The sequence below is a fragment of the Heterodontus francisci genome, chromosome 26, assembly GCF_036365525.1.
Source record: "Heterodontus francisci isolate sHetFra1 chromosome 26, sHetFra1.hap1, whole genome shotgun sequence".
Lineage (NCBI taxonomy): Eukaryota > Metazoa > Chordata > Chondrichthyes > Heterodontiformes > Heterodontidae > Heterodontus > Heterodontus francisci.
In genome coordinates this window covers 23,939,303-23,953,459 of record NC_090396.1, presented here as the reverse complement: position 1 = coordinate 23,953,459, position 14,157 = coordinate 23,939,303, and the positions used below count along the sequence as shown (strand labels likewise).

General features: G+C 52.2%; 1 protein-coding gene across 2 annotated transcripts in view; it reads right to left on the bottom strand.

Moving 5' to 3' along the window:
• LOC137384226 (protein phosphatase 1 regulatory subunit 7-like) overlaps window positions 1–14,157 on the bottom strand; it is a 104,460-nt gene that overhangs the window by 38,912 nt on the left and 51,391 nt on the right. For both annotated transcript variants that reach the window (XM_068057939.1, XM_068057940.1), the window contains exons 10-11: window positions 8,670–8,793; window positions 8,314–8,396 (exon numbers count right to left, since the gene is read on the bottom strand). In XM_068057939.1, coding sequence (XP_067914040.1) covers window positions 8,314–8,396; window positions 8,670–8,793 — 207 coding nt within the window. The remainder of the gene's footprint in view (window positions 1–8,313; window positions 8,397–8,669; window positions 8,794–14,157) is intronic.

Here is a 14,157-nt window from a genome sequence, read left to right as displayed (position 1 = left end):
CTCCCACTCTGCCCTGCCTCTCTCTCCGCCCCTGTGCCCCTCTCCCTCACTGTCCCCCCTCTCTCTCACCCCCTCACTGTCCCCCTCTCTCCCTCTCTGTACCCCCTCTCTCCCCTGTCCACCCTCTCTCTGTTCACCCACTCACTTTCGCTCTCTCTCGCTCTCTCTCTCTGTACCCCCTCTCCCTCTCTTGCTCTGTACCCGCCCCCCTGCTCTCTCTTGCTCTATACTCCCCTCTCTCTCTCGGTCTGTGCCACCCCACCTCTCGCTTTCATTCTGTCCACACCCCCTCTCTACTTTTGTCCATTCCCCGCTCTCTCTCGCTCTATCCACATCTCCCCTTTCTCTCTCTGTCCCCCTCTCTCTGAACCCCCACTTTCTCTCTCTCTCTCCACTTTTCTCTCTCTCTCTCCCCCTGTCTACCTCCTCTTTTTCTCTGTCCACACCTGTCACTCTCTCTCTTTCTGTGTACCCCGCTTTCTCTCTCTGTCCCCTTCTCTATGACACCCCAGTCTCTCACTCTCTGATCACCCCCTCTCTCTCGCTCTCTCTCTGTCCACGCTCTCTCTCTCTCTCTGTCCACCCCCTCTCTCTCGCTCTCTCTCTGTCCACGCTCTCTCTCTGTCCACCCTCTCCCCCTCTCTCTCTCTCTCTGTCCACACCTCTGTCACTCTCTCTCTTTCTGTGTACCCCACTTTCTCTCTCTGTCCCCCTCTCTATGACACCCCAGTCTCTCACTCTCTGATCACCCACTCGCGCTCTCCCTCTGTCCAACCACCCCCCGCCCTGTCCTCCCCCACCTCTCTCTCTCTGTCCTCCCCCCACCTCCCCCTCTGTACTCCTCCACCTCTCCCTCTCTCTCTCTCTGTTATCCACTACCTCTCCCCCTCTCTCTCTCCGTGATCCCCCACCTCTCCCTCTCTCTGTTATCCACTGCCTCTCCCCCTCTCTCTCTCCGTCATCCCCCACCTCTCCCTCTCTCACTCTGTCATCCCCCACTCTCTCTCGCTCTCTATCTGTCTGTCCTAACGGACATCTCTCTCTCTCTGTCTGTCTTCCCCCACCTCTCTCCCAATCTCTGTCCTCCCCATCTTCTCTCTCTGTCCTACCCCATCTCTCTCTCCATCCTCCCCATCTCTCTCTCTCCCTTTTGGTCGTCCCCTACTTCTCTGTCTCTCCCTCTGACCTACCCCATCACTCTCTCTCCTTCCTCCCCTATCTCTCTCTCTCTGTCCACGCCCACCTCTCCCTCTCTCTCGCTCTGTCCACCCCCACCTCTCATTCTCTCTCTGTCCTCCCCACCTCTCTCTCTCTCTCTCTCTCGCTGTCCACCCCCACATCTCTCTCCCTCGCTGTCCTCCCCAACGCTCTCTCTCTTGCTGTCCTCCACCAGCTTTCTCTCTCACTGTCCTCCCCCACCTCTCTCTCTCTCTTTCTCACTGTCCTCCCCCACCTCTCTCTCTCTCTTTCCCTCTGTCCTCCCTCACCTCTCTCTCTCTCTTTCTCTCTGTCCTCCCCCACCTCTCTCTTTCGCTATCCCCCCCTACCTCCCTCTCTCTCGCTGTCCTCCCCCACCTCTCTCTATCATCTCCCACCTCTCCCTCTTTTTCTGTCCTCCTTCACCTCTCACTCCTCCCCACTTCTCTCTGTGCTCCCTCACCTCTCTTTCCCTGTCCACCCCCACCTCTCTCTCTCGCTGTCCTCCCCCGCCTCTCTCTCTCTCTCTCCCCTCACCCGCCTCTCTCTATCATCTCCCACCTCTCCCTCTTTTTCTGTCCTCCTTCACCTCTCACTCCTCCCCACTTCTCTCTGTGCTCCCTCACCTGTCTTTCCCTGTCCACCCCCACCTCTCTCTCTCGCTGTCCTCCTCCGCCTCTCTCTCTCGCTGCCCTCCCCCGCCTCTCTCACTCGCTGCCCTCCCCCGCCTCTCTCTCGCTGCCCTCCCCCGCCTCTCTCTCGCTGTCCACCCCTGCCTCTCTCTCTCTCGCTGTCCACCCCCGCCTCTCTCTCTCTCGCTGTCCACCCCGCCTCTCTCTCTCTCGCTGCCCTCCCCCGCCTCTCTCTCTCTCGCTGCCCTCCCCCGCCTCTCTCTCTCTCGCTGTCCACCCCGCCTCTCTCTCCCCCTCTGTCCTCCCCCATCTCTCATTCACTTTCCTCCCCCATCTCACTCTCCTTCCTCCCCTACCTCTCTCTGTCACCCCCACCTCGCCCTCTCTCTGTCCACTCCCTCTCTCTCTGTCCTCCCCACCTCTCTCTTTCTCTCTGTCCTTCCCCACCTCTCTCTATCCTCCCCTACCTCTCTCTCTCTCTCTCACTGTCCTCGCCCACCTCTCTCACTGTCCTCGCCCACCTCTCTCTCTCTCGCTGTCCTCCCCCACCTCTCTCTCTCTCGCTGTCCTCCCCCACCTCTCTCTCTCTCACTGTCCTCGCCCACCTCTCTCACTGTCCTCGCCCACCTCTCTCACTGTCCTCGCCCACCTCTCTCACTGTCCTCGCCCACCTCTCTCACTGTCCTCGCCCACCTCTCTCTCTCTCTCTCTCTCGCTGTCCTCCCCCACCTCTCTCTCTCTCGCTGTCCTCCCCCACCTCTCTCTCTCTCGCTGTCCTCCCCCACCTCTCTCTCTCTCACTGTCCTCGCCCACCTCTCTCTTTCTCTCTGTCCTTCCCCACCTCTGTCTACCCTCCCCCACCTCTCTCTCTCTCTCGCTGTCCACCCCCACCTCTCTCTCTCTCTCTCTCTCTGAACTCCCCACCTCCCCCTCTGTACTCCCCCACCTCCCTCTCCATCTATCAGCACCCCCTCTCCCTCTGTCATTCCCCCCCGCTCTCTCTCGCTTGCTGTCCTCCCCCGCCTATCTCTCTCTCGCTGTCCTCCCCCGCCTCTCTCTCGCTGTCCTCCAGCGCCTCTCTCTCGCTGTCGTCCCCCGCCTCTCTCTCGCTGTCCTCCCCCGCCTCTCTCTCTCGCTGTCCTCCCCTGCCTCTCTCTCTCGCTGTCCTCCCCCGCCTCTCCCTCGCTGTCCTCCCCCGCCTCTCCCTCGCTGTCCTCCCCCGCCTCTCCCTCGCTGTCCTCCCCCGCCTCTCCCTCTCTCTCGCTGCCCTCCCCGCCTCTCTCTCTCTCTCGCTGTCCTCCCCCGCCTCTCTCTCTCTTGCTGTCCTCCCCCGCCTCTCTCTCGCTGTCCTCCCCGTCTCTCTCTCTCGCTGTCCTCCCCCGCCTCTCTCTCGCTGTCCTCCAGCGCCTCTCTCTCGCTGTCCTCCAGCGCCTCTCTCTCGCTGTCCTCCAGCGCCTCTCTCTCGCTGTCCTCCAGCGCCTCTCTCTCGCTGTCCTCCCCCGCCTCTCCCTCGCTGTCCTCCCCCGCCTCTCTCTCTCTCTCGCTGCCCTCCCCGCCTCTCTCTCTCTCTCGCTGTCCTCCCCCGCCTCTCTCTCGCTGTCCTCCCCCGCCTCTCTCTCGCTGTCCTCCCCCACCTCTCTCTCTCTCTCTCTCTCTCACTGTCCTCCCCCACCTCTCTCTCTCTCACTGTCCTCGCCCACCTCTCTCTCTCTCACTGTCCTTCCCCTCTGTAATCCCCCACCTCCCTCTCCCTCTATCATCCTCCCCTCTCCCTCTGTCATTCCCCCCACCCTCTCTCGCTTGCTGTCCTCCCCCACCTCTCTCTGTCATCCCCCACCTCTCTCTCGCTTGCTGTCCTCCCCCACCTCTCTCTGTCATCCCCTACCTCTCTCTCTCTCTCGCTGTCCACCCCCACCTCTCTATGTCTCTCTCTCGCTGTCCACCCCCACCTCTCTCTGTCATCCCCTACCTCTCTCTCTCTCTCGCTGTCCTCCCCCACCTCTCTCTGTCTCTCTCTCGCTGTCCTCGCCCACCTCTCTCTCTCTCTCGCTGTCCTCCCCCGCCTCTCTCTCTCTCGCTCGCTGTCCTCCCCCGCCTCTCTCTCTAGCTGTCCTCGCCCGCCTCTCTCTCTCGCTGTCCTCCCCCGTCTCTCTCTCTCTCGCTGTCCTCCCCCGCCTCTCTCTCTCTCGCTCGCTGTCCTCCCCGCCTGTCTCTCTCTCGCTGTCCTAGCCCACCTCTCTCTCTCTCTCGCTGTCCTCCTCCGCCTCGCTCTCTCGCTGTCCTCCCCCTCCTCTCTCTCTCTCTCTTTCCTCCCCCGCCTCCTCACTGTCCCCCGCCTCTCTCTCTCTCTCCCTCTCGCTGTCCTCCCCTCCCTCTCTCTCACTCGCTGCCCTCCCCGCCTCTCTCTCGCTGTCCTCCCCCGCCTCTCTCTCTCTCGCTGTCCTCCCCCGCCTCTCTCTCGCTGTCCTCCCCCGCCTCTCTCTCGCTGTCCTCCCCCGCCTCTCTCTCTTGCTGTCCTCCCCCGCCTCTCTCTCTCGCTGTCCTCCCCTGCCTCTCTCTCTTGCTGTCCTCCCCCGCCTCTCTCTCTTGCTGTCCTCCCCCGCCTCTCTCTCTCGCTGTCCTCCCCTGCCTCTCTCTCTCGCTGTCCTCCCCCGCCTCTCTCTCGCTGTCCTCCCCCGCCTCTCTCTCGCTGTCCTCCCCCGCCTCTCTCTCTTGCTGTCCTCCCCCGCCTCTCTCTCTCGCTGTCCTCCCCTGCCTCTCTCTCTCGCTGTCCTCCCCCGCCTCTCTCTCTTGCTGTCCTCCCCCGCCTCTCTCTCTCGCTGTCCTCCCCCGCCTCTCTCTCTTGCTGTCCTCCCCCGCCTCTCTCTCTCGCTGTCCTCCCCCGCCTCTCCCTCGCTGTCCTCCCCCGCCTCTCCCTCGCTGTCCTCCCCCGCCTCTCCCTCGCTGTCCTCCCCCGCCTCTCTCTCTCTCTCGCTGCCCTCCCCCGCCTCTCTCTCTCTCTCGCTGCCCTCCCCGCCTCTCTCTCTCTCTCGCTGTCCTCCCCCGCCTCTCTCTCTCTTGCTGTCCTCCCCCGCCTCTCTCTCGCTGTCCTCCCCTGCCTCTCTCTCGCTGTCCTCCCCCGTCTCTCTCTCTCGCTGTCCTCCCCCGCCTCTCTCTCTCTCGCTGTCCTCCCCCGCCTCTCCCTCGCTGTCCTCCCCCGCCTCTCCCTCGCTGTCCTCCCCCGCCTCTCTCTCTCTCTCGCTGCCCTCCCCGCCTCTCTCTCTCTCTCGCTGTCCTCCCCCGCCTCTCTCTCTCTCGCTGTCCTCCCCCGCCTCTCTCTCGCTGTCCTCCCCCGTCTCTCTCTCGCTGTCCTCCCCCGTCTCTCTCCCTCGCTGTCCTCCCCCGCCTCTCCCTCGCTGTCCTCCCCCGCCTCTCCCTCGCTGTCCTCCCCCGCCTCTCCCTCGCTGTCCTCCCCCGCCTCTCCCTCGCTGTCCTCCCCCGCCTCTCTCTCTCTGTCCTCACTGTCCACCCCCACCTCTCTCTCTCTCTCGCGCTGTCCTCCCCCAGCTCTCTCTCTCGCTGTCCTCCCCCACCTCTCTCTCTCTCTCTCTCTCTCACTGTCCTCCCCCACCTCGCTCTCTCTCACTGTCCTCGCCCACCTGTCTCTTTCTCTCTGTCCTTCCCCACCTATCTCTATCCTCCCCTACCTCTCTCTCTCTCTCACTGTCCTCCCCCACCTCTCTCTCTCTCACTGTCCTCGCCCACCTCTCTCTTTCTCTCTGTCCTTCGCCAGCTCTGTCTACCCTCCCCCACCTCTCTCTCTCTCTCGCTGTCCACCCCCACCTCTCTCTCTCTCTCTCTCGCTCTGTACTCCCCCACCTCCCTCTCCCTCTATCAGCCCCCCCTCTCCCTCTGTCATTCCCCCCCCTCTCTGTCATCCCCCACCTCTCTCTCGCTTGCTGTCCTCCCCCACCTCTCTCTGTCATCCCCTACCTCTCTCTCTCTCGCTGTCCTCCCCCACCTCTCTCTCTCTTGCTGTCCTCCCCCACCTCTCTCTGTCCTTCCCCACCTCTGTCTATCCTCCCCCACCTCTCTCTCTCTCGCTGTCCACCCCCACCTCTCTCTCTCTCTCTCTGAACTCCCCACCTCCCCCTCTGTACTCCCCCACCTCCCTCTCCCTCAATCATCCTCCCCTCTCCCTCTGTCATTCCCCCCCCCCTCTGTCATCCCCCACCTCTCTCTCGCTTGCTGTCCTCCCCCACCTCTCTCTGTCATCCCCCACCTCTCTCTCGCTTGCTGTCCTCCCCCACCTCTCTCTGTCATCCCCTACCTCTCTCTCTCTCGCTGTCCTCCCCCACCTCTCTCTGTCTCTCTCTCGCTGTCCTCCCCCACCTCTCTCTGTCTCTCTCTCGCTGTCCTCCCCCACCTCTCTCTGTCATCCCCTACCTCTCTCTCTCTCGCTGTCCTCCCCCAACTCTCTCTGTCTCTCTCTCGCTGTCCTCCCCCACCTCTCTCTGTCTCTCTCTCGCTGTCCTCCCCCACCTCTCTCTATCCTCTCCCACCTCTTTCCCTCTCGTTGCCGACCCCTGTCTCACGGTTAGTGCCAGCACTCTGATACCTTCCCCATGTGGCCATGTTAGGTCATAGCAGGTTTGGGCTTGCAGCGGATGCTCCAAGATGCTGAATAGTCTAAAATAGGATAACTCGTTGAAGAAGTTGATATGTGTAACTGAATCAGGCAGTACTGACCTGATCATTAGCGAAGGCAAAAATGAGAATGGTGTGTCTGGATCGCCACTCTAGATGCCTCAATAGACACTGCCTCCTTTATTTTGCTAACATATTTTAACAATTAAATGAAGTGAAAGGGTTTAGTGTAGACTATCTTGCCTTTGAAATTGGCAACTTGCAGCATGCAGACCTACAAAATGTCCCGGCAGACACCTTCCATATTCCACAGGTAATATAAACAGTGAGATATCAAAGCTCTTAAAAACCAAAATCAGGCTCAGTGAAGCATTTTTGTTGCACCTATTTCAAGTTAAATGAAGAAATTATTTGCACTTATCATAGAATCATAGAATGGTTACATCACAGGAGGTGGCTATTTGGCCTGCTAGACCCACTCCCCTGCCCTTTCCCTGGAACCTGCAATTCTTTTCTCTTCAGGTGCTTATCTAATTCCCTTTTCAAAGCCCCGATTGAATCTGTCTCCATCATTCTCTCATGCAGTGCATTCCAGATCCTAACCACTCACTGTGTAAAAACATATTCCTCATGTCGCCATTGGTTCTTTTGCCAGTCACCTTATATCGGTGGCCCCCTAGTTCTCGAACCTTCTGTTAATATGAACAGTTTCTCTCTGTCTACTCTGTCTAGACTGCTCATGATTTTGAAGTCTCCTCTCAACCTTCTCTTCTCTAAGGAGAACAACCCCAGCTTCTCCAATCTATTCATGTAATTGAAGTCCCTCATCCCTAGAACCATTATCATAAATCTTTTCTGCACCCTCTCTAAAGTTTTCACATCCTTCTTAAAGTGTAGAGCCCAGAATTGGACACAATGCTCCAGTTGAGGCCAAACCAGTGTTTTATAAAGGTTCATCATAACTTCCCTGCTGTTATACTCTATGTCTCTATTTATAAAGCCCAGGAATCTGTATGCCTTTGAAACTACTTTCTCAACCTATCCTGCCACCTTCAACGATTTGTTCACATATCCTCCAGGTGTCTCCTCCTGCACCCCTTTTAGAATTGTATCCTTTATTTTATAGTGCCGCTCCTCGTTCTTCCTACCAAAATGTATCACTTCACACTTTTCTGAATTAAATTTCATCTGCACGTGTCCACCTATTGTACCAGCCTATGTCCTCTTGAAGTCTATCACTATTTTCCTCATAGTTCACAATACTTCCAACTATTGTGTCATCTGCTCATTTTGAAATTGTGCCCTGTACACCCAAGTCTATGTCATTAACATATTTCAAGAAAAGTAGTTGTTCTAGTATCAACTCCTGGGGAACCCAACTGTATATCTTTCTTCAGTCCGAAAAACAACTGTTCACCACTACTCTCTCTTTCCTGTCACTCAGCCATCTTCATATCCATGCTGCCATTGTCCCTTTTATTCCACGGACTTCAACTTTGTTGGCAAGCCTATTATGTGACACTTTATCACTTTATGTGACACTTTTGGAAGTCCACGTATACACCACATCAACCGCAGTACCTTCATCAACCCTCTCTGTCATCTCATCAAAAAACTCAAGCAAGTCAGTTAAACACGATTTGCCTTTAACAAATCCATGCTGGCTTTCCTTAATTAATTAAAAAGTAATTCTAACATAGCACTTTTCCACAATTAACAATTCTAAAACATTTGTAGAAGCAGGAATTTGCATAAGATGTGTCCCTATAACAAGGAAACTGCTGAACAAGCTATAACCAGACTGTCTTGTTAGAACACTTTGCAAGTATATATAGATCTAATATATTATAGTTCTCACATGGTTTTCGCTTCTTCTGATGTCCCAGTTATGTTGCCAGCTAAATTCAGTTCCACTAGATGGAAGCACTGCACCAGAGATTTCTTGAAGGAAAGAACATTGGCATAATTAGCTCTTCAACTCAGTCTCTCCCAAAGCAACTGCAATTCATCATGTTTTGAAAGGTCAAATGTAGTTCGCATTAGATAGGCATTCCAATACGCATAACAATACAATATGCAAACTCATGCATTCTAATAAATTAATATTTTGCTCTCAATTTTGCAGAAAATGCAAACCATTAAATCAATAAAAATAATTTTATGATAATCTTTCCAGGTGATCATTCTGTATGGAGATTAAATAATTACACTTACTAGTCCCTCCCTGAAGTTAATGCAGTTATTGGCTACATTAAGGACATCGAGGTTTGGGAATTGTTCGGAGAAGCTGCAAACAGACTTCAGTTGGTTATCAGCAAGATTCAACTCCTGCAAGGAACTGAGAAACCCCAACTGTGAGTGCAATAAAAATAGTAGCTTGAAGACTGTGAAATCACAGGAAGGAAAATGTACATCCTTATAGACATCATCAAAATAACAGCTTTCAACACACTGCAGAAGTGGGTTATTGAATATTAATCTTGTAATACATTTTTAATTAACAAAATACTATTTTCAAAAGTGGAACAGGAAATTAGTGTATATTGTAATATTCGCCTGCAAAAAAGGAAACGATATCAAGAGGATGTGCAGGTTATAATTATATTGTTCAACACCTTCAGTCGGGTCCTCTCAGTAATTTATGTATGATCCATACTCCAATAGTGAGTCAAAATGGCAGCACCATTGGCAACAACCGGAGAAAAGAAAAGTAAAACATAGACAAGAAATGGAATAGGCAGGTCCCTTACAGATGTTTGAAGGCCTACTGGTCAGTTATGAAGTCTGAACAATATTCTAGAAAGGAACCATTTGCAAGAACTTCTCCTGATTAAAAAGGAGCTAACGTGTTATTTGCTGAAACAGTAGTCCCCCCCGAACCACTATATCTTGGTGTCCTGTGCCAAAGAATACCTGATTCCAGTAAACCAGAATACACCCAATTTCAAGAGAAGATTGAGCAAGCTCCCTGTATGACAGATCTTAGAGTAAGAACTTGAATTTATAGACTACTTTATGCCCTCAGAATATCCCAAAGTGCTTCACAACCAATGGATTACTTCTGAAATGCAGTCACTGTTGTAATGTAAGGAAAAGCAACAGCTGAATTCTGCACAAGATCGCATAATCAGTAAACAATCAGATAATCTGTGGTGCTGGTTGAGGGAAGGATGTTGTCCAGAACACCAGTAGTAGTTTTTTTTTACTTGTTCATGGGATGTGGGTGTCACTGGCTAGTCCAGTACTTATTGCCCATCCCTAATTGCCCTCGAGAAGGTGGTAGTGAGCTGCCTTCTTGAACTGCTGTAGTCCTTGGGGTGTAGGTACACCAACAGTGCAGTTAGGAAGGGAGTTCCAGGATTTTGACCCAGCGACAGTGAAGAAATGGCAATATAGTTCCAAGTTAGGATGGTGTGCGGCTTGGAGGGGAACTTACAGGTGGTGGTTTTCCCATGCATTTGCTGCCCTTGTCCTTCTAGTTGGTAGAGGTCGCGAGTTTGGAAGGTGCTGTTGAAGCAGCTTTAGTGAGTTGCTGCAGTGCATCTTGTAAATCGTACACACTGCTGCCACTGTGCATTGGTAGTGAAGGGAGTGAATGTTGAAGGTGGTGGATGGTGTGCCTATCAAGCAAGCTGATTTGTCCTGAATGGTGTCAAGCTTCTTGAGTGTTGTTGGAGCTGCACCCATCCAGACAAGTGTAGAGTATTCCATCACACTCCTGCCTTGTGCCTTGTAGATGGTGGACAGGCATTGGGGAGTCAGGAGGTGAGTTACTCATCACAGAATTCCTAGCTTCTGACCTGCTCTTGCAGTCACTGTATTTATGTGGCTGGTCTAGTTAACTTTCTGGTCAATGGTAACCCCCCAGGATGTTGATAGTTTGAGATGGTCATTGCCTGGCACTTGTGTGGCGCGAATGTTACTTGCCACTATCTGCTCAAGCCTGGATGTTGTCCAAGTCTTGCTGCATCTGGACATGGGCTGTTTCATTATCTGAGGAGTCACGAATGGTGCTGAACATTGTACAATCATCAGCAAACATCCCCACTTCTGACCTTATGATGGAGGGATGGTCATTGATGAAGCAGCTGAAGATGGTTGGGCCTAGGACACTATCCTGAGGAACTCCTGCAGTGATGTCCTGGGACTGAGATGATTGACCTCCAACAACCACAACCATCTTCCTTTGTGCTAGGTATGATTCCAGCCAACAGAGAATTTCCCCCCGATTCCCATTAGCTCCAGTTTTGCTAGGGCTCCTTGATGCCATACTGGGCCAAAAGCTGCCTTGATGTCACGGGCAGTCACTTTCACCTCCCCGCTGGAGTTTAGCTCTTTTGTCCATGTTTGGACCAAAGCTGGAATGAGGTCAGGGGCGGAGTGGCCCTGGTGGAACCCAAACTGAGTGTCAGTGAGCAAGTTATTGCAAGCAAGTGCCACTTGATAGCACTGTCAACGACCCCTTCCACCACTTTGATGATTGATAGGCTGGGTTGAATTTATAGAGTCATAGAGTTATACAGCACAGAAACAGGCCCTTCGGCCCATCATGTCTGTGCCGGCATACACCACCCAGCTATTCTAATCCCATATTCCTGCACTTGGCCCGTAGCCTTGTAGGCTATGCTGTTTCAAGTGCTCATCTAAATACTTCTTAAATGTTGTGAGGGTTCCTGCCTCCACCACCTCTTCAGGCAGTGCATTCCAGATTCCAACCACCCTGTGGGTGATAAAATGCTTCCTTAAATCCCCCATAAACCTCCTGCCCCTTACCCTAAATTTGTCCTGCTTTTTGTGTACAGGACATACCTGGGCAATTTTCCACATTGCCAGGTAGATGCCAGGGTTGTAGCTGTACTGGAACAGCTTGGCTCGGGGCGTGGCTAGTTCTGGAGCACAAGTCTTCAGTACTATTGCCGGAATGTTGTCACAGCCCATAGCCTTTGCAGTATCCAGTGCCTTTAGCCATTTTTTGATATCACGTGGAGTGAATCGGAGTGGCTGAAGACTGGCATCTATGATGCTGGAGACCTCAGGAGGAGGCCGAGATGGTCATCCACTTGGCACTTCTGGCTGAAGATGGATGCAAATACTTCAGCCTTGTCTTTTGTACTTATGTGCTGGGCTCCTTCTTTGTTGAGGATGGAGATATCTGTGGAGCCTCCTCCTCCTGTTAGTTGTTTAATTGTCCGCCACCATTCACGACTGGATGTGGCAGGACTGCAGAGCTTAGATGTGATCCGTTGGTTGTGGAATCGCTTAACCCTGTCTATCACATACTGCTTCCGCTGTTTGGCATGCATGTAGTCCTGTGTTGTAGCTTCACAAGGCTGACCCCTCATTTTTAGGTATGCCTGGTGCTGTTCCTGGCACGCCCTCCTGCACTCTTCATTGAACCTGCTGTGAGATCTTTTGCATCCACTTGAGCGGGGACAGAGGTCTTTGATTACAAAATCTTAACTGAAACACAGCACCTCCAACACTGCCGCACCCGCTCAGTATTGCAGTTAGGTGTCAGCCTAGGTTATTTACTCAAGTCCAGAGTATGGTTTGAACCACAACTTTCTGATGTAGAGATGAGTGTGCTACCAAAGACACTTTCATGATGCCAAATCCAACACCTATCCATTTCGCTTTGTGTCCACGGGACATGAAAAGTCTGTACCCCGCACAAAGCCAAAATCAAGCTGGTGCTCACTGAATTCACAGATTAAAAACAGAGACATACCCATTCAGCTTGCAATATATTACTTTAGTGTGGTTGCACTGAATATTTGATTCATTTGCACTGCATCCGGAGCTGGCAAAACTTAATTGAATAAAAAGTGTTCTATTTCGTTGGCGCTTGCGTAGTGATTTATTCTGCTTATCATTTTGCACCACATTAAATTTCTTGAACATAAATCCACATTTCTATTCCCAGGATGCTCATCACAAAACTATAAAGTATACTGGGTATCTGAAGAGAATTTGATCACCAGAGATTAGTTTTGTCTCGATTTATAACACAAAGCTGAGCAAAGAAAACACTTTGCAACAGAATGAACAATTACTAAGCCTCAGTGTGCAAAAAAAATTGAATGCGAATTAGGAGAGCTTGCAGCTGGTAAAATTTAACATCTTTTCTAGTTCTCTTGCTCCAGGAAATGGTTGTGAGGTGACACATTTCACAGCAGCACTGATGTAGCGCGTCACAGAGTCTGGGTTCACACTCACAGAACCCCAGATACACCAAGCTTGCAACCTCGGCAGTGTTAAACGCAGAGCTGCTTTGCCAAAGGGTAGGGGAGGGGGTGGCATGCTGAATATCAGAAGGGCAAGTCACTACCAGATACCTCTGCACTTCTCCTAGCAGCTGGATCAATAGCAGAAGCCAGGAACAAACAACATGTTTACTTGCCATGGAAATGGTACATCGGGCGAGGGATAAAGAGAACCAGAAAGGAAAATAGGCTTTTTAAAAAAAAAAGGTAATTTCTAAAGCAGAAACAACAACAACTTATATTTATCTAGCATCATTAACATAGTAAAACATCCCAAGGCACCATACAGGAGGGACAAAAATTAACACTAAGCCAAAGAAGGAAGAGACATTATGACAGGTGACCAAAAGTTTGGTGAAAGAGGTAGGTTTTAAAGAAAATTTTAAATGAAGAGACGGTTGGAAAGGTTTAGGGAAAAAAAATTCAGAGCTTAGGGCCTAGACGGCTGAAGGCGTGGCCACCAATGGTGCAGCAAAAGAAACTAGGGTTGTCAATTATTTGTTTCTTATTTTTCTCATTCTCATATCAACTAAATATCGGGAAGACCGAAGCCATTGTCTTCAGGCTTTGCCACAAACTCTGTTCCTTAGCTGCCAACTCCATTTCTCTCCATGGTAACCATCTGACACTGAACCAGACTGTTTGCAACCTTGGTGTCAGATTTGGCCCCGAGAAGAGCTTCTGATGACACACGCATACCAACACTAAGGTCACCTATTTCCACCTCCATAAAATCACCCAACTCCATCGCTGTCTCAGTTCATCTGCTGCTGAAACCCCCATCCATGCCTTTGTTATCTCTAGACACGACAGTTCCATTAAAATCTTGGCTGGCCTCCCAAATTCTACCCTCCATAAACCTGAGGCCAGAAAAAGCTCTACTGCCTGCATCCCAAATCGCACCAGGCCCTGCTTTTTTTTTTATTACTTGCTCATGGGATATGAGCATCAGTGGCAAGGCCAGCATTTATTGCCCATCGCTAATTGCCCTTGAGAAAGTGATGGTGAGCAGTCTTCTTGAACCGCTGCAGTTCATGTGATGTAGGTACACCCACAGTACTGTTAGGGAGGGAGTTCCCAGGAATTTAACCCAGTGACAGTGAAGGAATAGCAATACAGTTCCAAGTCAGGATGGTGTGTGACTTGGAGGGGAACTTGCAGGTGGTGGTATCCGCATGCGGCTACTGCCCTTGTCCTTCTAGGTGGTAGAGGGTAAAGGTTTGGAAGGTGATGTCAAAGGAATCTTGGCAAGTTGCTGCAGTGAAGTTTGTAGATGGTACACACTGCTGCCATTGTGTGCCAGTGGCGGAGGGAGTGAATGTTTCAGGAGATGCATGGCGTGCGATCAGGCTGCATTGTCCTGGATAGTGTCGAGCTTCTTGAGTGTTGTTGAAGCTCCATCACTTGTGCCTTGTAGATGGTGCACAGTCTTTGGGGAG